The sequence below is a fragment of the Nelumbo lutea genome, chromosome 6 (assembly GCF_056320005.1).
Source record: "Nelumbo lutea isolate HS-2025 chromosome 6, American lotus-T2T, whole genome shotgun sequence".
Classification (NCBI taxonomy): domain Eukaryota; kingdom Viridiplantae; phylum Streptophyta; class Magnoliopsida; order Proteales; family Nelumbonaceae; genus Nelumbo; species Nelumbo lutea.
In genome coordinates, this window is record NC_142689.1 from 66,947,072 (window position 1) to 66,973,297 (window position 26,226).

The 26,226-nt window shown below is 39.0% G+C and overlaps 1 protein-coding gene across 3 annotated transcripts; it reads right to left on the reverse strand.

Moving 5' to 3' along the window:
- Window positions 1–3,652: 3,652 nt before the first annotated feature.
- Window positions 3,653–25,498, reverse strand: ATR (Ataxia telangiectasia-mutated and RAD3-like protein). 3 transcript variants are annotated; one of them, XM_088948250.1, is made up of 15 exons: window positions 24,262–25,498; window positions 24,042–24,186; window positions 22,060–22,172; window positions 20,755–21,089; window positions 20,518–20,642; window positions 19,822–19,966; window positions 19,136–19,708; window positions 18,985–19,060; window positions 14,357–14,672; window positions 11,920–13,176; window positions 8,087–11,477; window positions 7,427–7,990; window positions 5,522–6,145; window positions 5,234–5,428; window positions 3,653–4,280 (listed from the first exon to the last, which is right to left on the reverse strand). In XM_088948250.1, the coding sequence occupies exons 1-15, from the start codon at window positions 24,419–24,421 to the stop codon at window positions 4,113–4,115; spliced, it is 8,187 nt and encodes a 2,728-aa protein (XP_088804376.1). In that variant the 5' UTR covers window positions 24,422–25,498; the 3' UTR covers window positions 3,653–4,112. The 3 variants fall into 3 exon arrangements, with proteins under 3 accessions (XP_088804376.1, XP_088804375.1, XP_088804377.1); XM_088948249.1 differs by having other exon boundaries at window positions 19,822–19,972; XM_088948251.1 differs by lacking the exon at window positions 22,060–22,172 and having other exon boundaries at window positions 19,822–19,972; window positions 24,262–24,401.
- Window positions 25,499–26,226: the final 728 nt, after the last annotated feature.

Here is a 26,226-nt window from a genome sequence, read left to right on the forward strand (position 1 = left end):
ATGAGAAGAATAGGATGAAGAAGGTGAGGGAGAAGAGAGAAGAGAGAAGAGAGAAGAGAGAAGAGGGAGATGGAGGGAGAGACAGAGAATAGGGAAGGTAGCATATTGTTGTTGCCCCTCACACTGGTTCTCTTGCCACCGCCGCTTCCTCTGTCATTGCCTCTTTTGTTCGATGGTAGTAGATCGCCACTGCCCCTCACACTGGTTCTCTTGCCACTGCCGCGTCCTCTGTCGTCGCCTCTTTTGTTCGATGATAGTAGATCGTTGTTGCCCCTCGCACTGGTTCTCTTGCCACCGCTACCACCTTTATTCGAGCGGGGAAGGCAATGAACAGTGGTTCCTTGCCAATATCTGGTGAAGAAAACATAGGAGAATAGATTGGGTTGCACTATTCATCATCGTCACTGGTTTGTCGCCTTACTCCAGTTGAAGAAAACAGTGGATAATAGAAACCAGTGGTTCCTCTGCCGTTCGTCGTTGCTGGTTCGTCACCTTACTACAGTTGAAGAAGAAGGCCCATCCCACGAATGAAGAAAACTTGAGTTTTCTTGAGTTTTTCCACCGGGGTCGTACTGTTTTGGTGTGACCCCAATTCCACGATTTTGGGATCTCACATCCCACATTTTTCTCATCCCATCCCTCTATTTCCCTCAAAACAAATAAGAGAAAAGGGAATATTTTTGGAATACTCCCATTTTCTCATCCCCATCCCACAAACCAAATGGAGCCTAAGGGAGAATGAGAGATCGACCAAGAAAGAGAATGAGAGAGATTGGGTAAGAACAATAGGTAGAAAGTGAAAGAGAACAAGAGAAATTGATAGAGAGAACGCAAATACAAAAACTAAAAACCATTTTTATTTATTTTCAAATCACATACTCGTGAGGAGAGAGAGACGACTTTGAGAGTGAGAGAGGGGGAGGGAGATAGATAGAGAGAAAGTGGAAGAGAAACTAAAAACTCTTTTTATATTTTCCAATTACCCAACACTAAAGGACAATTTTGATATAAGCTTTTTGTTGTGTCTAGAATCCCAAAATTCGGCCCCTAAAATTGCGTTTTAGGCTTAATTTCAGCCCAACTCCCAAGTAAACCTAACCCACAAAAGCCTTCAAATTTATTGGACAATAGAAGGGAAGATAGCATTAGATGTTAGATGATAGAAGAAATCAAAAGAAAAAAAAAAAAAAAAAAACATCGTTAGATGATAATTCAGAGAGACCACCCCTCAATAAAATGCGAATACGCCAATGTTTCAAAGAAAAAAAAAAAAAAGGAAAAATCACATCAACTGCTGTTTGGTTTAAAACACCGGCGACGTGGCGTCTTTTCGTTTCGTCGGCGTCGTGGAGTCTTTTCGGTTCATCGTGGCAGCACTCCTTGTTCGTCAGGGTCGCCTGCGCCTGTGATTTCCGGGCTGTTCACCGCTACTATTCATCGTCTCTTTCATTGAACAGCGGCGGCACTCCTCGTTTCGTCGGGGTCGCCTGCGCCCATCGTTTCTAAAATGTTCACCGTCACTGTTCATCGTCTCCTTCGTTGAACAGTGGTGCCACTCCTCGTTTCGTCGGGGTCATCTGCGCCCATGGTTTCTGACTGTTCATCGCCACTGTTCATCGTCTCCTGAACAGCGGCGGCACTCCTCTTTTCCTTCAGAGACCACAGTGTTCGCGCTGGTGGTCCAAAAAAGAGGCAAATATCTTTCTTTCCATTACGAACGACACGCTTCGCCTGCTCTCTCCCCGTGTCCATTAGTGCTCCCATCCAAAGCGAAGAGAAGGCGAAAAAACGCCGCCAAGCAGCATTAGCAGGCTTATACGCAACAATAAAGCAGATAAAAAATTCGCTACGCAACAATAGAGCGGCAAACTCTTTGGATTCTGTTAATTTTTTGAGAAAGAAGATGATGAACAGTGTATTTTATTTTGAAGAATAATTTTGACGTTTTCAAAACCCATTAAAGATATGAACTAAATTATGGCAAAATGAAAGTTTCGGTTACTACATTGTCGCATTTTAAAGTTTCCCATTAAAGACATTTTCCCTTTTTCTTACTAATTTACTATTAAATAGTCTTTTTATTACATGCGCGAATGAAGAATTGTCTCAATTTCAATTGTAACTAAACTCGGCAAAAAGTTGACCCAACTCACAAACTCGACCCAACCCAACTCAAAAAAATAGGGTTAGGGGCTCATATTGAACTACCTGAATTTGAGAATGACCCAATCCAACCCAACCTGGAAAAATTGGGTTGGGTCATGGATCAACCCATTGACCCAATTGTCAGGTCTAATTGGGATTATTTTTGCACTGTTAGAAGCTTCCACTCTTTATTTTTTACTATTTAGTTGGCATTTTTCATATATTTATTCTTTATTTTATAAATTTTAATTATTTTTTGGGATGACCCGAATTGACCCATGGGTCAACTCTAACCTAAAAATTTAGGATTAGGATGTAGCATTTGGCAACCCAACATGAAATCAACCCGAAGTGTCTTGACCCAAGCCAAACCCAACCCACCCAACCCAATTGCCAGGTCTAATTGTTAACAATTAGGTTAAATGCCAACATAGGATTTACGAAGCCAATCACAAATAGATGGGAACGGGATAAGACCTTATTGCAGTTGAGTGTTGATTTGGCGTTGTAGCTTTGCAGGTAACATTGAATTATGATGTTCAGCCCTAATTAGGTGTAAGTTCAAGCTTGGCTCAGCTCGAGCTCAACTGTGAGCCAAACGTTTTATATATATATATATATATACCGTGAGCCTCATAAATTGAGCTTGAATAACTCGTGAAAAACTCCACTCCTGGCCACCCCTAGTCCCAATCAATAAAACTCTATTGCTCAAAAAATAAATAATAAAAAGGAGAACTAACTTTTGGACCCTAGTCAATCCAAGCAATGTTCAAAATATCGATGTAGGCCATATATCAAAAAGGTGGTTATAGAAAGTGATTCTGCAAAGGTGGTGAAATGACTAACAGAAGACAACAGTGCTATGATGTGGAAATACAGCAATGAAAAGAGAAAATATAAATGATTAACCAAGGAAATGGAAATTCAATGTAATTGGATTAAGAGAAGTGAAAATGCATTGGCTAACGGACTAGCTAGGCAAGGGTAAATAGAGACAGAGTAACTGGAGTTTAGACTTGTTAGCTCCATCCCGTTGTAATCGTGTTTTTATCATTAATAAAATTTCACTGTTACTGATAAAAATATATATATATAGGCCATATATCAAGGCTCATTTGTCCATTTTTTTTAGTTTTTTTGTTCAATCTGATTCAGAGGGTCAGTTTCAGGCCGTCTACCCTCTGAACCATGGTCTGACCCGAAACACCCCCTGTAAGGGCGTATTGGGAAGCCCCTGATACGATTGGGTAGCCCGTGAACAAGTATGTCCAGTCGAAAGGATAACCTGTTGACCAAAATATTGACGATTTGCACAGGAGGAAGACTGGTCAAAAACGAAGGGGCAGTTAACAGACTAACACTGGGTAGGAGTGTTCGAAAACCTAATTTCTGATTCGGAATTACAAGATCGAAGAGCAACTGTGGTAAATGAACAAATATTGGAGGTTCAATAACTCAATGATATTACATAAAAAAGACGCATGAAAAAGGAAACTAAAATTGCTGATAAAAAAATAGGGAAACTAAATTTCTGATTAGATAAATTGATCATGTCAAGTTTCAATAACACAAGCAATATCTATGTACATTTGAATGCTCACTGGCTTTAGATCATAATAACTATCCACAACACTAGTATCCAAGTAGGCAGCAAACTCCACCTCGACTTCTATCATACAAGATAACCTTCTTTTTTGGATTATTAGTTGGTTAGGTTGCTTCTTTTTTTTTTGGATTATCAGTTAGTTAGGTTGCTTCTAACAACCAATATAAATTATATACGCTTTGGTTCATCATATTAGAAGAGAAGACCTATCCTATGGTTAATCCAAAATGCCACCTCCATAAATGGACTGCCATAAGCTCTTCTAACACAACCACAGCCATGAAAATGCCAAGACAATGGAATGATGCGACATACCAATCACTGATGATACATTCAGGATATCTTAGTATATGAAGACCTAAAACCAGGGCATCCACCATATATACATCTTCCCAAGGTTTTTGTGTGATACTGCTTCAGCAATCAAGCGCTGAGCCTGGCCTTCTACAGCTAGAGGCAAAGATGGTGCTGCTCCAACACCAACCACAACACCCTGCAGCCGTGCTTCAATGTTGCTGATGGCCCTCTGTAATGTTCAAACATCACAACTTTCCTAGTTAATTAACCCAATAAATGCTTTTCTTATAATTCAATTTGTTGGAAACAGGATCCCAAAAAAGATTGAGTAGATACACATCCCATCCAGGAATGCTGACAAAATGTGCATTAAGCACAGATAATAGAATACAAGGATTATGACTATATGAATGGAATAATATAATATATATATGTGGGTTATCAATGTGCATTCCATGCATTTGCTTCTAGCACTCCCATCTCATTCAGTTGAAATAAATATATGTAAAACAATTCTTGCCAAGAAGAATATACAAACTAATGCTAACCATTATTTCATTTTCCATAAAAGCAACGAAAAATGCTAAAAGTACGAGTCATGAACTATCATTGTCAACTCAGTGAGTTGGCAACCTTAATTCAAGGCAGTAACTCCCCGAAGCTTTATTGGGACAAATTTTTTTACCCTAAACAAGTCACTTTCCATTCCATTTTGTCTTCTAAGGCCTCGTTCGCTTTTCAGTAAAGTATTTACCCAGGTAAATGCAATTACCTGAGTAAGTTTTTGCTGGAAAACATTTACCTGGGTAAGTGCATTTACCCATGTTCTTTTATTTCCCAGGTAAATAATGCAATGACCATTTTAGCCATAAAAATCCACTATTAAAAGGGGCATTTTTGTCCCATTCAGGTGTTGGCAATTTTCCCTCTAGGTGGAAAAGTTATTTACCCACCTAGGGGATGGTACCCAGGAAAATAAGCTTTCCCTGGTCTCCACATAAATCTGAAAAAAGAACATGGGGTTCTTGGCCAATGGGAACCAAAATCCCATTGACCAACTTTCCCCCTCTCAAAATCTCAAAAAAGAACAGCCCCTAAGTGTCAATCTAAACATATCATAAATTGACCAGATGATGTTTCCAAGTATGGTTAAATCCAGAACACATGGATGAAGGTTCAAACCTGAGCATGGGGATTCTGGACTTCTACTCTGCTGGACTTGTGAGACTTTGTCCATTCTACAAGAGGATCATGGATGAAAGTTTCCAGGATACTCAACAAAGTCTCCCGGTGTGTCCTTAGTACTGAAAGTGTGATTTCACAAACCCGCAAGAAAATCCCTTTGTATCCCGTAATACCTAATCCATCAATCATATTCTGCATGCCCCATCAAATAATATTAATGAAAATCTCATATCACTCATGCTTCTATAGTCAGAATGGGCACAGGAAATATGCTTTTCTATTTACCTGTGTTAGCCTGAATGGTACCAGCTCAGGTTTCTCCAATTGCAGGCCCTTGTCAAATAAGCAACTGAAATCAACATGAACACAATCACCACTTGTGGAATCAAATAGGATATTCTCACCATGCCTGTCACCAAGTCCCACTATATGTCCAACCATTGACCAAACAGCAGACGTGTGTGCATAAGCAACCCGAGCCCTGAACCAAGCAGCCGGCTCAGAAAATGTGGTTAAGAACCATCTATGAAAGACTGGAGGGAACATGGGAAAAATCTTGGTCTTCAGCATTTCATCTTCAGGGATTTTCCCCTGACACTGGTCATATATTCGCTTAATCAGAGGATTTGTCTTCTGTCTATCAAATTTTCCACAAGCTATATAGATGTCCTGAAGTATATGTCTAAGCCCACGGGTGTGGGGAACCCACTCTACCATGCCACAGTCCTCTGTTAGTGGAATCACTGCAAAGGTGCGTATGTAGAGCTTCCTCCGACGGCTTTCAGGGTATTTAGATAATAGATGGTTGATCATTGCAGTGAATTCCATCATACGTGCATCTTTCCGAAGGTCATCCTTTGGTTTGCAGAGGAATGGACGTTCAACACCATCACTACCAAGAAAAACCACCTGAAAATCCAAAATAGTAGTCATTTTAATGCATAGGAAACTCGGGACCAAATTGATAGACCATAAAGACAATCTACCAAGATTAATAGGTGATACAACCAGCCATTCAATAAGGGTCTCCAAAGAGATCAAAGAATAGGGTAAAAGAAACAAAACTAAAAATGGTCTAAAAAACTGACATGACTTAGTACCATCAGTTCTACATTCCTATCTGTATAAAACCTTGGTAGTGATGGTCTTGCTTTTCAGAACTTTAACAAAGAGAGTTGCTTTGTGTGATAGACATCTCAAGAAAGCCTTGGCACATTTTTACTACATGTATATTATATAACTTCATTATACCATTTGTTACAAAATCAAAATTCCATTTTCTTCTCATCCTAATTTTTAAAAACCCTTTATAAAAGGTTTAAATAAATATGTTTATATAAAATTTTTATCTTTCTATTTGTTCTATCAAAATTCAAGCTGAACGGTTTGGCTGAAATACACCAAGGCTTCAATAAAATATTGAAGCTACATTTGACATGTTTCTTCATTTTTTTTTGTTCTTAAAAATATAAAAAACAATGAAATTAAGAAATATGACTGAAAGGGCAAAATCATCTGAATGGTTCAATTTAGTTATACATCAATCCAAGCAAACAGACATTCAGAGCAATGTTCTAAAAGGTGTGGGAGGCATACCGCATATGCCTAGAGGCACACCTCCAGGCGAGGCACCCCCAAAACGCCCTCAGGTGCAAGAGGTTTATGTCTCATATGCCTCACCCACTCATACAAAATAAGACAAAAGAAAGGAAAAATAGGAATGAAAGGAAGGGTAAGAAAAAAGAAAGAAACAAAAGAAAAGAAAAAAAAAGAGAAAAGAAAGAAATGAAAAGGGAAGGGAAGGGAAGGGAAGGAAAAAGAATGGGAAAGAAAGTATTATACATCTTCATTCTTCTTAATATGAAAGATCTTTATTAAGAGAGAGAGAGAGAGAGATGAGATCCTCCTTCCTCTTCTTCCTCCTCACCCTCCATCCTCATCCCCCTCCACAAGGAGGTGTAAGCCTCCTTATGTTTAGGGGTATTAGGAGGCTTACAGCTTTTACATTCTGAACTATGCCTCAGGCCTCCAAGTAGTGGAATGCCTTGTGTCATGCCTCCACATTTTAAAACATTGATGCAGAGAAAGAGAGCTCTCCTTGATGGACCCATTAAGGTATAAAAAATATATGACAACCAAACCTCTAAACTAATAATAATGAAAACTAATAATGATAGTAGCTAGAAATACCTTTTTAGGTCGCTGAAGAGAAGACAAGATCTCCGCCTCATCAGCTATTCCAGATATGGTAGGAAGATCAGTGGCCGAAAATATGTCAATCTTAAGTGGTTCAGCCAGATTTGTATCATATGTTTGCAGGGCGACAGTAAGTGCTTGTTGTGTAGGCATTATGATTCCAAGTGGCATCATCCGTTTCAAAGCACTGAATTCGGTTGAAATGTTAAGAGCCCTTGCCTTTTGCTGTCCCCCATGGAAGCACAGCTTGATTAGATGATCAATCAAGCTACAGAATTGAACAAACAAACTACTATTTTCTTCACGGGACCCTTTGTGTGCAGCTTGTATGATCTCAGCTGCTGCCTCACGTCTTGCAGAAACTGTAGACTTCGAAACTGCTGCCATCATCCAAAGAGCTTGCTGTGGGTATTCACGGAGAACAGAAGTGATAATGTGTTTCACTAACCGGACAATTTCATCATTTTGGTGGCAAATTCTAGAGACCAACTGTGAAAGGACTGTTAGCCATTGATATGTTGGCAAATCCTTAAGGCAGCCTCTCATGATGCTCATGACCTGAAAAAATAGGGAACAGAAAAGAATAAACGAGACAGTAAAGAAAGAAACCAGAGAAATCAGGAATCAAATTCATTGTGGCACTGACATTTCTACCTTTCCATGGACATTTCTCAAATCTTTATTGGATGACGAATCAACTCTAGGATATTTGCTCCCAAAATCAAACCATAATGTTAACAACCTTGGAAGAGCTTGAAAAAGATTCTTGTGGCCCCTATGAAGTCCTTTTGCATAATTTAACATGACATCAGGGAGGTAAGACCACCAAGGTCTCTCAGTATTTGTATTTATATTAGCACCAAAAGAAGATGATGGTGTGATTCTAGTTCCTGGTTCAAGATTCTCTTCCTGCCGCTTTCTGGCATCAGCAAGCACATCATCAAAATATTTTGCCATATAGAAGTATACTTTTTCCCATGTGGGTTGCAGTTCCTTCACCTTGGAATAAAGATTTATCACATCTTCCTTCTGCTTCTGTCCAGTGTAATGGATCCATCTGGAATATAGGAGGAGGGTCTTGGCAACATCTTTGTTCTTATTTGAAACTTGAGTTAAACAAAGTGACGGTGGGTTGAGAGGGACCAGAGAGAGGCTAGTAATTGATGAGATTGCTGCAGAACCCACAATATCTACAGGCATATTGAGGAGAGACTGTTGCAGTTCTGCGATGGCACCATCAGATCGTCTTGTGCTCCAAAGGAGCTTAGCCTTCTCCATGTGAACATTTGGTGTGCCTAAAGTATGGGCTGCCAAAATTGCTCGGTTGGCTGTCTCATAATGACCAGCAGAACGACAAAGCTTTGCATATTGAAGCCAGCAATTTCCAGCATGTGGATCAAGACCACTTGCATTGAATACCAACCTCCTGAAGGCCAATAGTGTCTCCCTTGTCCAAAGCGAAGGTTGTGTAAGTCTAAGCCGATTATCCCATTCTTTTATTATTCTTGAGAATCCTGGGTCGTCAAGATGGAATGATCTCTCTAAGAAAGAATCATCAACAAGGAGATTATGGAAGTCTTCCAGTTCATGTAGCATGTGAAGTCTTACAACAAAAGGATAAGCCCTCTCATAGGAGTCCATGCCAGCAGCAGCTAGATGTGCAAGCAGAGCTTGTTTAGACTGGGCAATTTTCTCAGCAACACAGAACTGGTCTTTCTTCATCATTGCCTGGAGAATCTTGGCCACATCCATATCAAAGGAAGCATTACTCTCAGCACTGCTACAAAGTAGACCTTCTTCCTCTGCTCCAGAAAGGTATTCATCCATTAGGTTCCACCTACCAAGTCTCCAAGCTGCCTGGACACCTTGCATACACCAAGTCTTCTTGTACTGAGGAATCCTAGAAATTAATCCATCTACATGAGTAACCATAGCTTGAAGGTGGCACATGTTTAGTAAACAATTGAGCACATCTGAATGCCTCTGAATCGAAGTAGGTTCCATCTGTAAAGCCTGTTCACAGGAAGTTAACACTTCTGCCCAGTTGCCTGCTTTCTTGTTGATTAGGAGCTGATCGTGTAAGTTGGCTGATTTCCTTAGATGTGCCAAGCCAGACAGGCCATCAGGCTCATCCAAGTTACTATATATCTCCATTAGAAATGAAACATCATCATCTTCAAATACCCCGCTCCTCTCAGCTGCTGGATTGAAGGACCCTGACTTCACCTGAACGTGAGATTCAAAGTATAGCAAAGATCTAGCATAAGCCTGACACCTAAAGGAAGCCCTGGAAAGGGTAATCTTTGGAATAGCAGCCAACAGCTCCAACACATTATTACATTGCACCAGGAGTTGATCTGGAACCATTGAAGGATCTGCAATTTGAACTTTTGCCTTGGAGGGTGGTTTAGAAACTGAATAAGGAAGAGAATGGGAAAGAGTCATTTCTTGTTTAACATCATCCACCCATTGTCCAAGATTATCAAGAAGAGTGAACACAGCCTGCATGCAAACTTCATTCTGTCCACCAGTGATTCCATGGACTGCAGCTTCGCTATTCTCTGAAGCTGCAGCATTGAGGACAGATAGTATCTCCTCTGTTATGCCATGGCGTGCCTCCTCAGTGCCATGGCAGACAGCGTTAAGGACTAAATAAGGTAACAAATACATTGCTGTTTGCATATCATGGCGTACAATACCCCGACATGCATTAAAAATACTTGCACGAGATCCTGTTGCATGCACAGTCAACTTCCTGATCCAAAAGAATATCCATCTTCTGAATGACATAGAAGGTCGGTATATGGGGCCTACAGATGTGGAGTCAGCAACCTTGGGAAGTTGGAATCTTGAGGTAAGACACGGGGCAATTATCTCCTTAATATAATTAGAGAAACGGCCCCATAATCTTTGGCCCCTCTTGTTCATCTCACTGCAATTATCTATTTTCCTACTCCCAGACGAGGCAATTATCAGATTTTCCTTTCCCTTTGGTGCCTGTGAGGTAGAAGCTGAAACATTCTCATCCATTGATGCCTCACAACCTGCAATCTTCAGCAGTTCCTGTATGGCCAATGCAGCCGAGTCTTGGACAATGGTATCAGATGCGGCTCTAAAAGCCCTAGCCAGATGCTTGTGGATTAATTCAAAGATAAGATCATCATCTGAGCATTCAATTTTGAAGCGCTGGCACGAAATCCCCTTCACCTTGGCAGGATCCACTGCACCAAGTGCTCCAAGGCAATCTGCACACACTAATTTCAACCTCTGTCCCACTGCAGTTCTTGATTCTTCTGCACATCCTCTAAGCAAGGATGAAACCAAAGAGCTTAAGACATCCAGATCAGAGCTAGTTTCTGCAGCAATCACTGCTGCAACATCCGGCCATCTTAATTTCAACAGCTTACACAACTCACAGGCCACCATGTACCTTACATTCAAGCTCTCATGATTCAAACCATCAACCATATCCTGCAATTGATCCTTCAAAGTCATTGACCCCCTTGCTTCTTGTATCAATTTATTTACTTCAGTTAGAACAGGGACACTTGGTAACATAGGAAGCTCACGGATATGCTGCTTTAGAAGAACCCTGTTCTCAACCACGAGTTCTTCCAAGATTTCAACAACTTTATTCAAATGCAAAGAAGGGTTGTCTTTATTTCGTTCCAGGAAGGGGATGAGAGCAGCGAAGACTTGAGAGACAACATGCTTAGTGCTGGATGGGGATACCTTTGCCAACTGTTTGATGAAATAATGCAAGACAGAGAGACCCTTGCTTTGAAGTGCTTCTTTCTGAACGGCATGCATGAGAAGAACCATAATTTTAGGCACATAAGTGCTAAGTTGAGAACCCATCATTTCAATCAGCATTTCTATGCGTTTCAAGGCTTGTTTCTGGAGAAATAGGTCTTCTGTATGAAGCATTTTTCTATCAATGCTGTTAAGAAGACCAACAAAATGATTCCTCAAAAATCCTGGAAGATCATCGGAACCTGTCAGGACTCTTGCAACTTCTTGTATCATCTGAGGAACTCTCACCAACCTACAAATAGAAAATTAATATGAATATATGAATACATGGTATATTGGATAACCAATATTAATTGCCAAACATGCTAACAAGTTATTTATTATATTTCAGATGAAATAAATAAAGTTCCAATATGATATTTGAAAATTCAAATTAGAAGGAAAATCAAACTGTATATCTACCAAAAAAAGAAAAAAAAAACCACTGCATTAAGTTGGAAAAAAATACTGATTGAGAATTGCATATTTGTTTAAAAATCAATTAGTGGATAACTTATTTTTGGGTACATTCCAATTAAGCGGATATGTACCGAATTCAATGAACATAGGACTCAAAATGGGCATAGATTTGGCGGATCTGACACCGCATAGGTTTAGAACTGATCAGAATATAAGTTTGCCAAGTTCTGTCTAAGATTACCTAGTACAAGAAAACTGATACAGAGTACTCCTACCTTCTGTTGGTCTCATCTGAATCACCATCACCTAGAAAGCAGACAAGTTCATCTAGAAGGGCTGGTAATGCTGCTGCAAATATTTCTTGGTTGTTAGAGCCAGTTTGTGCTTGGTAAAACTGTAAAGCAGAGGATAATTCTCGCCCATCAACTTGAAGAAGAGCGAAGGCAAGTACTTTAGGTAACCAATTGACTACCAATGGCACCAAATCCATGTCCAAATGCATGGCCAGCTCATGCAGTATGACAAGTGCTTGATCATTATCCTGCTGAGTGACAACAAGCTTTGGAAGAACAACAGGAACCATTTTCTTGGCCAGTTCCTCAATTTTAACACTAAGAACAGCTTCTGCAAACTCTCTTACCATTGCAGGACGGTTCACCAGCCTCATGCATAGATAATCAAACAGTTCATTGCGAATATGGACAACCCTAGAAAGAAGAAGTTCAAATCCTCCTTTTAGATGGAAGTAGCAAGATCGATGTATTAACCTTGATGCAATTATCCGCACTGTAATATGTGGATTATCAAGCTGATCAACCAAAAGAATAAGTGAGAAAAAGAAAAGTTGTGCATGGATATCAACTGCATTCATAATCTCAGCTGTTGATTCCAAAAGAGTTTCAAAGATCTGGGGATCTTCTGCCACTGCCAAAGCATGCTTTATTTGGTCCAGAAATTTCTGTTCTTTTGTTTTATTTGATGCCTCCCCATCCTCAAACAAACAATTCAAAATGGGACCTTCAATGAACCAACTAATCTGTGAGCAAAATGCTTCTCTTACAGCCTTCTTCCTGTTGAGGAGTAGAAATCCAATGCATTGAATCCATTGAGACCTTGTTTTAAGCAGGATATCTTTGGTCCCATGCATCAGTATCCTTTGGATGACTCCCACACATGCAACTTGAACCTCTTCTGATGACTCATTTAGAAGAAGTTCAAAAAATAGAGACTGCAAGTTACCAAAATCACAGTCCAGACCATTTTCCAAGCTTTGAATGTTGGACAACTTAATGACTTTAGGACATTGTTTATGATCCTGTACAATTCTTTTATCACACATTGGACACCAGAATCCTTGCAATAGGTGATTAACTGTCCGATAATGTCTCACATTGTCATCACTTAAGAACAATTTACACATTCCTCCATTTTGATCATCAATAGCATCAGAAGATCCAAAGAGACAAGCCAAAAACCCAATAGAAAATGGGACAATTCTGTTCACTTGGTCATGCTTTTCTTTCACTAGGATTCTGCAAAATTGAACGATAATGAGTTTGCTCTTTAAGGAGGAACAAGAATGAGTTAGAAGACCATCTTGTGACAGGACCCAGATGCCCTTATATGTCACACTAGATATCACCTAGTGTCTGAGATTATAATGTGAAAATGCGTCCATCATAACATAGTTTAACTAAAAGCCAAATAAAGCAAAATAGACATCTGACGATTGAACAAGGCAAGGAAATAAAGTTCAATAGTTAGTTTTGGTAGAGCCGGTAGTTTAATGTGACCACCCTAGTCAACAACTAATGTGTCACAATGTGCCAATTCCGGATGATGTCATCAGTGGAGAAAGGCTCAAAGGCTTCCAATGTCATCATCTAATGGGCTACCTTCACAGAAGCACTTTCTATCAGTAATTATTTGGTCTGAGCTTTGTCTCTAAAGATTATATCATTCCTTTACTCTTGATTTTTTCATATAACCTTTCCTTTCCTCTCATATTGAGCATAGTATAGAAACCCTAGTACATCTCTGTTTTTTTTTTTTTTTTGAGAAATGGTAAAGTATTGTATTAAATTTTAAATGGCTCATAAACATGAGACTGTCAATGAACCGGATATTGGTCCAATCCAATCCAATAAATATTTTGGATTGGACTGGTCCAATTCAATATCTTATTGGACCATTAAACCTGTTCAAATTGGTTTTAATTCAGATTGTGTCCAACCCAAACCTGATCCATCGACACCCCTACCCTTAGCTTCTGTCATGGACTAGATAATTGTTCTACCCGACCCAATCCAACATAATTCCATTATAGAGGATACTGCCCATAAAATTAGTTTAGGGGGTTTAAATAGAGTGGTGTACCTAGTATGGTATATGACTGGAATAACCAAATTAGACTAAAAAGAAAATTTTACAAGACAGAATGATCCAACTAAGTCTGAAGCATTATCTGGAGCTGCGGGGAAGCAGCTGGCTCTTATATAACATTTGAAAATAGAATGTACAAAATGAATTACTAACTGTAAATTACTTCTCATAGATAAGGTTTATATCTGTTAGTGATAAAAAAAGAAGTTAGTAATTTGTGAATAAAGTATTTAAATAATCAGCATCCAAATGTTCACATATTTTGCTCTTAAATCTTGTAGCTTCTCTTACAAAATAAAGTATAAACATGTGGAAATCCATTTTACTTACTCTAGCTTTTCAAAAATATGTACTAGCAGGTCAAAACCAGACCATAAGACAATCATTGGAATAGACAAAACAGCTTCAACTCTAACTTCCTCAGCTCCATCATGAAGAGCCAAATCAAAAATCTCAAGGTCATTTTCAGTATTTAATCTAATGCCAATCTTGGAGAAAATTTGAATAGAGATACATTTTGCCTTCCAAAGAGGATGAGCTTGAGGAATGGCAAGAGAATGTGTCCATGGAAGCTTTAGCACTGAAATTATATGATCTGCATCATCACCTTTATTTCTGAAAATTCTGTTCTCCATAGGAAGGGAACCTAAATAAAAAGAATGCTCTTAATATAAATCATAAAACATAGCATATAAAAAGTAAGTTTAAATAACAGGTTTCAAGAGTATAAGATCTAAGTTTAATTAGAGGGCAATTTCAAAGGGTTGCAACACTTGGTCAGTCTTAAATCTTGTCATCAAGATCAACAACATTGTCTGTTGCTGTGGTGATAATAGTGATTATGATGATGTTGTTGTGTTTTTTTTTTTTATTCTACCTGGAAAACCCAGAACAATTATAAAGGAAAAGTGCAATATTGGAATATGGAAAATAAGGCTTTTTTCAAGAAAATAAAATTAAAGGAATATTGTTGCAGATTTAATCTAAAAGATTATGCATGTATAACTCTGCCAGTTTTAGCTTGTCTTACACCGACAGTCCCAAGCAGGATAAAAAAGGCTTGTGTCAGGATGCCAGCCAGAATAAAAAACTTTAGCATATTCAATATTAATACAAATCGTCATTCATGTTTGAAAATGCTAGGACTTTCTCTCCAAATGATGACATGCTGCATCAGCAACCAGGTATGTGATAAATGGATTAAGTATATGGTGGGAGATGGTACAAGGATAAAATTTTGGTGTGATACTTGGAGTGGAGATCAGCTGCATAAAGAGAGTTTCCCCATCCTTTTTGAGATCGCACAAAATAAATAATTTTTGGTAGCTGAGGCTGTTTCTTGGGAAGGAGATGTAGCAGTTTGGTACCCTGTATTTAGTAGTGTTAAGGAGATGTAGCAGAAATGCCCTTCTTCTGTTTATTAAGTAACTTGCTTATGTGGCAGTGTTATTAGAGTTACTCTGCCCCACACTTAAGTAAGGGCATTTCTGTCTTCGTAAACATTATTAGAATCTAATATAGATTAAGGGGGTCGACTGGATGGATTAACCATCAGATTTTCGACAGACCCTTCTTCTTCTTCTTCTTCTTCTTCTTCTTCATGTTCGGACTACTGTAGCAGCAGTCGAAACATGGTATCAGAGCCATGCTCCTTACCTAAGTCAGTTGGTAAAGCACCTCAGCATTGTTCGTGACTCTTCACCTTCGTTTATGGTCAGTCGATGGAGAAGAACTGGTTCGCTCTAGGTCAGAAACATTACAGCTTGTCTCTCTGTTGCGCATAACCTTCTTCAACAAGGAAAGTGACTTCAGCAGTGAATGGTTGATTGATATTCTCAAAGGGAGGTCGGTTCTCTCTTCTTCTTCTAGTGTTACTTATATTTCTAGGTAGAAACCCTACAAGAAGTTGTTAGTACTAAGTAGAACCTAGAGGACTAGGTTCATTGTTGCCCTAGGAAGGGTTGTGTGTGCAGTAGCCGAATGGTGTAGGGCTGCTGTAAGTTGTTGAATGGTGTTAGAGCTGCTGTAAGTGGCCGAGTGGTGTAAGGTAGAATGCAGTGACCTTGCCGAACTCCTTGTGGTTGTGTAATGCCCTCTTAAGTGTGTTAAACAAGTCTGAACTGGGTGCAGCAGATTTGGCTGTGTTGTGGTGCTTGAGTGGTTGTAAGAGGGCCTCTACTTGTGATTAGTGAATGGTAAACTGATGCTTATGTGGGACGTAAGTGTGTGAAGTCAGCAGTAGTGTGAATAAGAACAAGTGTGTGAAGTCAGCAGTGGTGTGTAGAGGCTGCAATAGGTGTTGAAATATCAAACTGTGAACAACATCAATCAGCTTGTAGTTGAGAAGTAAAGTTAGAGATAACAGTGAAAGAGTTCAATGGCAGCAATAGGAGATGGCTACAATGATCAGAAACCTAGTGTAGTAATTTCCTCCGACTACCTAGGGGTACAAATGACCTCAATTAAGCTAAATGGGGAGAACTATGTTCCATGGGCTAAATCAGTGGAATTTTTTCTCAAGGCAAAGAAGAAAGTAAAGCATGTTAGAGATGAGAAGCCACCGGTTGACTCTCCAGGGTTTGATGATTGGGAACAAGAAGATGCTCAAATCATGACTTGACTGTGGAATAGTATGGAACCCAAAATCAGTGCCAACTTCATGTTCCTTGATACGGCTAAAGATATATGGGAGCATGCTAAGAAGCTATACAAGATAACACAACAAGAGTATATCAGCTGTATCAGGAGTACTTTGATTTACAACAAAGAACCAAAACACTAGAAGAGTACTATGCCTGCATGAAGAATATAAGGAATGAACTCAATGTCTATCATCCCCTTACTCCAGATATTCAAGTTCAGCAACAGCAAAGGGAGCAACTAGATGTTACAAGATTTTTAATGAAGCTGAAGTCGGAATATGAACCAGTTAGAGCTCAAATATTGGGGGGCTCTACTCTTCCTACACTTGAGAAAGTATTCTCAAGACTTCGTTGAATCTCTTTGGGCCAGACAGAGAACCCCACACAGTATGATAGATCAGCACTTGTGACAACTAGAGGTGGTGGACATAGTACAAGGGGGGGAGGTCATTCCAGAGGGGGTCGTGGCAATTCCATGATTGGTCGGGGTGGCCGTGACTCAGGGGAGGTCGTGGTAGAGGAAAAAATAACTCTACAAGGAAGTGTACTCATTGTGGTAGGGATGGATACACAGTGAATTTCTGTTATGACCTACATGGCCCTCCCTCTAAATGGGCTAATCATGTTGTAGCAGGCGAGGTTGCTATTAGTGACAGTAAACTGGCAGACCTAACACCTCCCACATCTACATCTACTTCTGGGAGGGAGATGGTGAGTGTTCCGCGTGATGAGTATGAACGGTTCCTTCAACCTAAATGATTGGGAGGTCGGGCAGTGGTTGGAGCTGATGCAGCAAATCGGTGCCATTGTACTGATAATCTGAGTAGGGACAAACGAATTTGGAAATGAGACAAAGCAGGAAGATTTACAACAGACTCGCTGAAGTGGAGATGGAGGGCTTTCCAGAAGCTGAAGTGTGCAACACTGTAGCACCTCCAAAAGTTGCTTTTCTGTTATGGATTGCAGTGTTGGGAAAATGCTTAACAGCGAATGTTCTGACAGTGAGAGATCTGAGAAGGTTGCCCAGTAGGTATGTATGTGTGAAGAAGCTTCAGAAGATTCAGATCATTGTTTTTTAACTGTAGAGTTGCAAGAAGTCTATGGGCAAAGTTTCTGGGGCTGTTTGAGGTACAGTTTTGCTTTCTAGAAAATTTGATGGCATTGTTATGGGGTTGGAGGCTGAATGGTCTATCAAAAGAAGATAAGGTTGTTTGGGGGATAGGACATGCTACAGTTGTTTTGACAATTTGGGTGGAAAAAATAAGAGATTGTTTGAAAATAAATATATTACAGAAGAAAATTTGCTGAAAATTTTTTTGGGTAGGCTGTATTCTTGGGTAGGTGTGTCAATGGATCAGTTTTAGGTTGGACCCCATCCAAATCAAAATCAATTTGAACGGATTGGACAGACCAATAAGACATATTTAATTAGACCAGTCCAGACTTAATGGTCCAAAGTATTTATTGGATTGGACTGGACCTGGTCCATCTGTAATGGATTTATATTGGATTGGCCGATTGGGTTGGGTTGAATCAATATCTGGTCCATTGATAGAAGATAAGAATACAGGTGTCAATGGACCAGGTCTGGATTGGAACAAATCTAAATTAAAACCAATTTGAACAGATTGGATGGTCTAGACATTGAATTGGACTGGTCCAAAATGGTCCAGACTATTCATCGGATTGGATTAAAACTGATCCATCTGCAATAGACTAGTATTGGATTGGATTAGATTGGACCAAATCCAGTCCAATTGACACCCCTATTCTTGGGTAGGAACACACAAACTTTTCAGGAATAGGCCACTTAGCTCTTTTTTCTACTTTGGCTCTCTTTTTTGTATCTATGCACACCGAATACACAAAATAGAAGGTCAACAGAATTAACTTGGGCACTGCACAGCTCCTTTCTGTGCAGATTTGACTTTTGTGGTTTTTACGAGTAATACAATACTTTACCTTCTTTCTCAAAAATAAGTATGGGATAAATGAGAAAGGTACATGGCTCTTGTAGAGCAGAATGGCAGGACAGTATTCATGCAGCCAACCCAAAATAGGTGACATACAGGCATTAAGGCTTAGCTGAGTGTGTGCATATACATCTATATCATAATGTTACACTTCACTATACAATTAACAATTCAAATCATAAATCCAAAGGGTTTCAATCTGAACCTTATGTCTGAATCCTTTCCTGTGAAATATGATTTACAGGACTTTAAAAAATATGATATAACAAGCAGAGGCATTAGTGAATTCAATTTTAATAAAATCATGTCTCAGAATGAAATGAAGGTAAGATTATTCTCTTACTTTGCAAAAGTAGTATGCTGTGAACTGCTTCCAAATATATGGATAAGTCAAATGTGATCGGACTTTTTTCCTTTGCCTACAAAATGCATTTCTCCATTAGCAAAAAAGTGAAAGTCAAGCCAGTGAATCTATTCTAGGAATAACAGTGTACCTGCTCACATATCCAAGGCATCCACAAGTGCATCTGCTGAAAAAAGCATAGTGACAAATTGGTTTGCGGATAGTTACAAAACACAATTGAAAGTATGCTAAGGGCCCTTAAGGCAACCTCTGGTCTCAACAAATCAACTTTATCCTCAAGAGGTTTTAGAAGGCCAACAAACAGAAAAAGTAATCTCCGCATATAATCTGCATAATCTCTCTCTCTTTCACATGTATATCTACAACTAAGCTCCAACCCCATTTGGGCATTAGGATTGGAAACCAATATATCATTATCCACTTTTTGGCGCTTAATCTTCATAGAGGCCAAGTTCTGACCAGGTCTCTTCTCTTCAGTTTTCAAGCTTTTATTTGCTTTGCCACTTGAAACTGATATATTGCAATCACTGGTTGCTCCCTCTCCAAGAAGATCAGGCCCAAGTAGATCTACCACTATACAAATGCAATCTATCAATGGCAAACAAGGATTTGAGTAGCAAAGCATGTTGAGAAGAGATTCTGGCCTCCATAGATGAACGGGGCAAGTTTTAGCAATCCGAATGTATGCACTGCACATGGCTACCTGAAAGTCAAAGCAATCAATTAACTCCTTTCAACAGATATATTAACCAATGAATGGAACAGAAACAAAGACAATGTTTATCTAAAATAACACAATTGAGATATCAATTTAACCTTAAGTTCTGGACTTTCAGTGCTTTGCAATGATTGAGGAAAAATATTGATTATATCTCCAGCTGTGCATTCAACAACATCATCCGAACAAATAGAGTATAGTGCATGAAGGCATGCTCCCATGGAGGAATCATAAACTGTGCTTCTGCAACTAAAGCCCATTATAAGTTCCTAGAAGAAAATAAGCAAAAAAAAGTATGTACCATATGTGTCTACCTGGACCATTTCCCAGATCTTGTGAAAGCAAAAATAATGTGAAGATCTACAAGTTGCAATCATGGACATGGTACAACAACACAACTTTCACTTGAACTACAAGATCTCCTAATTGGTTGCAATGAATGGCAGATCCCAACCATTTTGTTTTCAAAATATACAATACTATTTTTGATTGATAATATATACAATACTGTTAAATTCTAAGTATAAATTACCTGTCGTAATAGCTATACTAATTTTACTGACTTGACGAAAATGCAGATGCTAATTCTTTTACCAACCTTTGACACAAAGATCTAAAAGCAAGTTGCTTCAGATTGCAAAAGAAAATGGGTTCTCTCTCTCTAACTCAGGCAGACAGAGATAGTGAAAGGGCCAAAGGTTCTAATTCTTTACTTGTTCCAGTTAGATTTTAAGCAGCATGACATCCAAATTTGAGAGATTATAAACATTAGGGATTACATTTTAATTCTATACCTGAATTCTGAAAGCTCCTCCTCATTTTCACCTAATATAGTGGAGATTGACCGAATAAATTTCTCACAGGGAACAAACTCAACATCCATCACTGCTGTTGCAATTCGGGCAAAATCAAAACAAGCCTACCACAGGATATAAAATTAGAGAAATATGAAAAAAAAAAGTGAAATGACAAATTAGCCATTAAATAACAAAGAGAACCAGCACCTAAATTGTAATTAAGATGCTACCCACCATATGTAAATCAGCATCTCCATAACATAAAAGGGCACATGCAGCAGAAACAAATGATGAATTGATGAGTCCTTCCACATATAGGGTTCCATCAGTCAGGCATTTGCTAAGAATCTTAATGGCCCATGTGGCAAAAAGCTTCCACCTTGGCTTATCTGTGACATCAATTAAGATTCCAGGGCCATCTGTAGGTCTGCAACATGTTGGAAGATCACCAAAAAGAGCTGGACTTTTAGCAATTCTAGCAAGGGACTCACAGAAACACCTCAAAGACACTCTAGTGGAAGCAGCAATACTCGATTTGTCAACACACACTGATGCTACATATAAAAGATCTGCACACAAGCAAGGAGTAAAGGACACAGTTTTTTTTTCATAAAATCTTAACTAATGACTATTCAGCATTTAAGGAATAGAAAAATAGCAATAAATGAATAAGAGAAACAAGGCTAAAGGTTGGACAAAAAATATTTTTCTGCCCTTTATATACAGATGGTCTAGAAAATAAATATTCTAGACCCCCAAACTGTTGTTCATCTACCCAAAAGCCCATCAATCATGACCATCCATTTAGGAGTTTGGATGGTTATGAATCCTAATGAGATTCATATTGCACAACTTCTGGGCCAATCCCACTCTTTTGACTCCATTTTACCCAAGTACCTATGCTGGACAACAAAGCACACAGGTGAGTGTGGATATGGGATATGTATTCAAACCACCAAATCTGTACCCTTTTTTTCCAATGTGAAGTTTGACAATTGACAGATTCTGCAGGTAAAACCTTAATTGGGCATGCATCTGCCAACTGCCATCTGGTATTAACTATTAATTCATATTGTTAAAAGACTATCAGAATTAGAAACTGAAATTTAGATCCATGCAATTCCCAACCAGGAGGGCTCCGTTAGTGTCATGTGATGGTATACTCCAAATGCTTTATTATAGTTTAGTTTGGAACTATCATATTACAAATTCATTTACCACATTTGTTTTTTGAATTCATTGGTGGACCAATCTTAACATAGCAGAGCTTTATGTTCCAAGACTTGAGAGCAAACAATTCTGACTCCTTGACACATATCTGCACCAGGTGCCTGCAACCAACCCAATTAACATGGTTGCAAGCAAAACGCCACAGAAAGATAGAACCATCTAGGTTCATAGGACAGTATCAGCACATGAAATTCATGATGTGGTAGTTCCAACACTGTGCCCTTCATGAGCCTGTGTACCAACTATGAAATGAACTAGAATACACAAGATTACTGTCTTTTTAGATGAATAACTTCAAAGGTGTCATACCTTCAACCACTGACATCCCATCTAAGAAAAACTGGCAATATGCTTCTCGTTCTCCAGTACGGAGTAAGGATAAAAGAGAACCAACTGTCTCGAAAATCACTCCATGGCGGGAGCTGGAAGAACAAATTGTATGATTCCTCAAAGGATGATTAAGAAAGACAAATATTCTCTATTGTACATTGTAGCAATATAAAAAGGTGAATAATAAAGAAGAACATAGTTATAAGTTATGATTTTATAACAGGAAAATACATGATTGCATGTACCAGGAGAAAAACTTTTTTCCTCTCCTAATAGTGAGAAAAATCCAAAAAGAGACTCACAAGAAAAAAAAAAAAAAAAATCAGTAGTGGACAAAGACAAGGGCTAGACCCAAAAAGGATTTAGGTGACTGGGCGTTTTTTATGTATAAAGTTTGGATGATTCCCTATTCTCTTATGAATTAGCTTGTTTCCCTAGTTTGTGTAGCAATGACAAAACATCTTTTATAGTAAAGAGAAAATTTAAAAGTAGAACTAAAAGTGTAAAACAACAGTACAGCCTACGAAGAACTAGGGAATGGCTCTGTGTTCTGTTAAGACAGGAGAATAATACAGAGAGAATATGCATGTGTCAGATCAAAGAATTAAAGAAAACAAACACATGAAGAGACAGAACCTTGTCATTTTGAATGCAACAACATAAAAGAGAGAATATGTGGATGCATCAATTGCAGAGAAAAGGGGGAAAATGAAGGGGCAGAGCCCTTAATCTAGTCACAAGGAAAAGGACAAGAAGTAACTACAAAGGATTTTACAAAGAAAAAGGAACAATAGAAAAGGCAAAGCCCATTTTGTATCTCCAAATTGAAAAAGAAAATGTCTTTTATAATGCCCTTTTACACCCTTCTACCTTAGTTGTATCGTGATATGGTTTAGCTGCACTGTACCTAAAATATTGTGCCTCCCATATGGAAACACCAAGGCAAGGCACAAAGCAGTCCGAAAGAAAGCCTAATCACCAAGACAACGTCTTGACAACTATGCATATTAATAACATCCTAAAATCTGGTTGGATTGATTAGAAATCCCATATGACATGGACTATTTAGATTCTTATCATTTGCCAAAATCTACTTCCAAACAATCCCATAAATGCACTACAGACTTACAGGTGGATTCTGGATAATGCCAAGTTAGAATTGGATATAGAATATACATGTAGAATTCAAAACAGACACAATTACTAGAATCTGATTCTAGACAGAATCTCGATTCCAAAATGCAATTCAAACTGCCATTTTAACATAAGATTGATTGCACTGAATGGAGCCAAAGTGTGGAACAGGATTTTTGTACCTGACCCTAAATGGGTAGGAGAAGACTATGTTTATTGATGGATTCATTAGTAACATTTATCTTCAGCCAGTCCTTGCTAAAGCAAATAAAATAAAGAGTGTTGGAATTAATCATTCCAGTAGCCTCTGCATAAAGTATTAGCAACTAAACTGAATGGAAAATCAAAAGGCAAAACACCTTACATAATAATTAGGTAAGCAGTTTATCAGGTCAATTACCATTTACTTTGTGATAAACAAAATTCATAATAGTGGTCTTCATTCTCTACACATTGACTCATTGAGGTAAGTTTTAGGCTGTTGTCTAATCTGTATAAAATACATTAACATTGTCAAATCTCGCTATACAAAACTCCTAAACTTGCAAATAATGTTCAGCATGCAATAGCTAAAGTAACCAAAGTTTTCCAGGGTAAAAGATGATATTAGAATGGAATGTTCAAGGAATTGCATCGGACCATAGGATTAAGCATGCTCGCAATTAACACCGATATCATTTGTATTATTTAAATTTGGACTTAAAAAGAGTTCGAATCTATCGGAATGATACTATTTCTTTATCACAATACATCCAACACAAACTCAACAAAAGAAAATGCGGTCAATTTTTCCGATAAACAAGGTAATATGTCCAGAAATGGGTTACCGAAATGCAGGTTCAGCAAAGAAGGGCAAGATACGACCAACGACTGGGAGGACAGCAGTGGCTTTGCCATAGAAAAAGACTCCAGGGAAATTCTTCGCGGTTTGAGAGAGGAGCTTCAGGACTGCAATAACCTCTCTCTCCTTGGCTGCAACAAAACACCAGAAGTGAACTTTCTTTCTTTTTGTCTTAGAAATTCAGGGAGAGAGAGAGAGAGAGAGACCTGAGGAAGAAGGGATGACGTAGGCTTGGAGGAGATTTGGAAGTACTGCACGGAACCTGCTCTCCAAGGGATCATCCTCGCCATTGTTGTTTGGAGGTGATGAGGAAGAAGCAGCGATGCGCTCGCGTAGCTCGTGAATGAGGCTGGAGAGGTTCGCCATGGCCCCTCCACATTCCAGCACAATTCTCCCTTTCTACTCTCAAGTCTCCCTCCTCCGGTATTTCCCTCCCTATTTTAAAACAACCGACCTAAGCGACATTTTCACTATTCATTTCTCTTTCGAGTTTCGACTCTCGACTCTCGAGATTATGACCGAGTTCTGGGTGGACCCACCATTCCTACTCGCGCGTTGCCGTGGGCCACAATGACGTTTTGTACGTGTATACAGTAGAATGAGCAACGAAGAAGTAAAAGTAATCGTAGAAACAGGAGATATGATAGGACGTACTCTAATCCTAACTCCTCCGAGTCCACTAAACTCCAGTGGACAGTCGTGACTCGTTCATCCCTGGTGGATCGGCACGGTGGTGAATCAACCATGAAAATAAGATGTCTCAACTCTCAACGTTCTTTATATGCGTTCACACGAATGGACGTGTAAAAATTAAGATGTCGTCACTTCTTCGGAATCCGAAAATTCAAGATTTCCGTCCATGGATGTAGACAATCTCCCATTGAATTCGAACTGCTCGACTCAACGAAACGAGGGGAACTTTTGACGAAATGCAGCACCGTAACACTGTTACGTGGAACTCCATGATCGGTGGATGCGTCAAAGACACTGAGATCGCCAAAGCGCATCAGCTGTTAGGCGAAATGCGCAAGCGAGAAATCGTCTCTTGGAATTTGATGATAATATGTTGTTTTTCGTGAAGACAATTTGAGGAGGGACGATAATAGAACGCCTGAGAGCTTCTTCTGATAGGCCATTAGCCAATTTTGAAAACTTTCGAGTGCCAAAGTAGAAATCAGTATAGACAAGAAAGGATTTACTTTCATCTGCATCTCCCATTATGTTTTGATTGAATCAAAAGTTTCCATACAACAGTAAGACGTTGAGAACGAATGTTTATGCCGTGGTTAACAGTTGATACGCTGCTTCGTTGACCCTAGGGCCCATACACACCCGGTGGCCGGTCCCTATCAAGAACCCAAGTAGCTGAAACCTGAGAGAAGCACGTGAAAATGTTGAGTGCTGACACTATCACATGAGACTGTATACATTCATACACCCTTCACTTTGTCCATCCTGCCTTGATTTAATGGGTGGCATCCATCTTTAAATCTGTGTTTTTTTTTTATGAATTATTGAATCAAGGTATTCAAAAAGTGATACGGGGCGTTTTGATAATTCTTTTGGTGTGGTCTTCTGAGATTTTCAAAGTTGGAAGATCAAACTTTGGCCTTTCTGTATTTCGCAATAAAATAACAAGAAACCAAAAAACTCACAGAATAGTATTTCTGCACCTAAAATTTTTCATTTAACAGATCATGACAGACCACGATACTTACCAAACGATTTAGATCTTTATAGACAAGATTAAGCTGTTAGAAGATCTTCCTAAAAGACTTGCCAAACTGCACCTTAATTAATCCTTACCATCTCTGGTGTGTGTCGATTTTCCCACTTATATTTCGGTTCAAGGTTCAAACACCAACTCAAAAATGAAGAAAAACTCAGAAAGGCAGAGAAAAAGGAGAAATCACAGATTGTAAATTTCATTTTTCATATGGAAAATTGGAAATACACGAGATCTTGCTAACTCAGTCTTCTAATATACAACCAGATAGTAAGAACAAAACACACGTCATTACTTGGAATACTTGTCGTATTTACGCCAGCAGAGAAGCATAAGCACGCATTTCCTCAAAATGTAAAATCTGGCTCGTCGTTCCTTCGCCATCGCCCAACACCCACGTCTGTCTAACGGAGATTCGTCCCACCCTTCTCCGTCCATCGATCGC

Excerpts from the sequence above, each read along its gene's own strand:
- ATR (XM_088948249.1), bottom strand. The coding sequence starts at position 24,421 with ATGGCGAACCTCTCCAGCCTCATTCACGAGCTACGCGAGCGCATCGCT. Across the intron at positions 13,177-14,356 it reads CATATTTTTGAAAAGCTAGA|AATCCTAGTGAAAGAAAAGC; the intron begins GTAAGTAAAATG and ends TCAATTTTGCAG. Across the intron at positions 7,991-8,086 it reads TGAGAAATGTCCATGGAAAG|GTCATGAGCATCATGAGAGG; the intron begins GTAGAAATGTCA and ends CTATTTTTTCAG.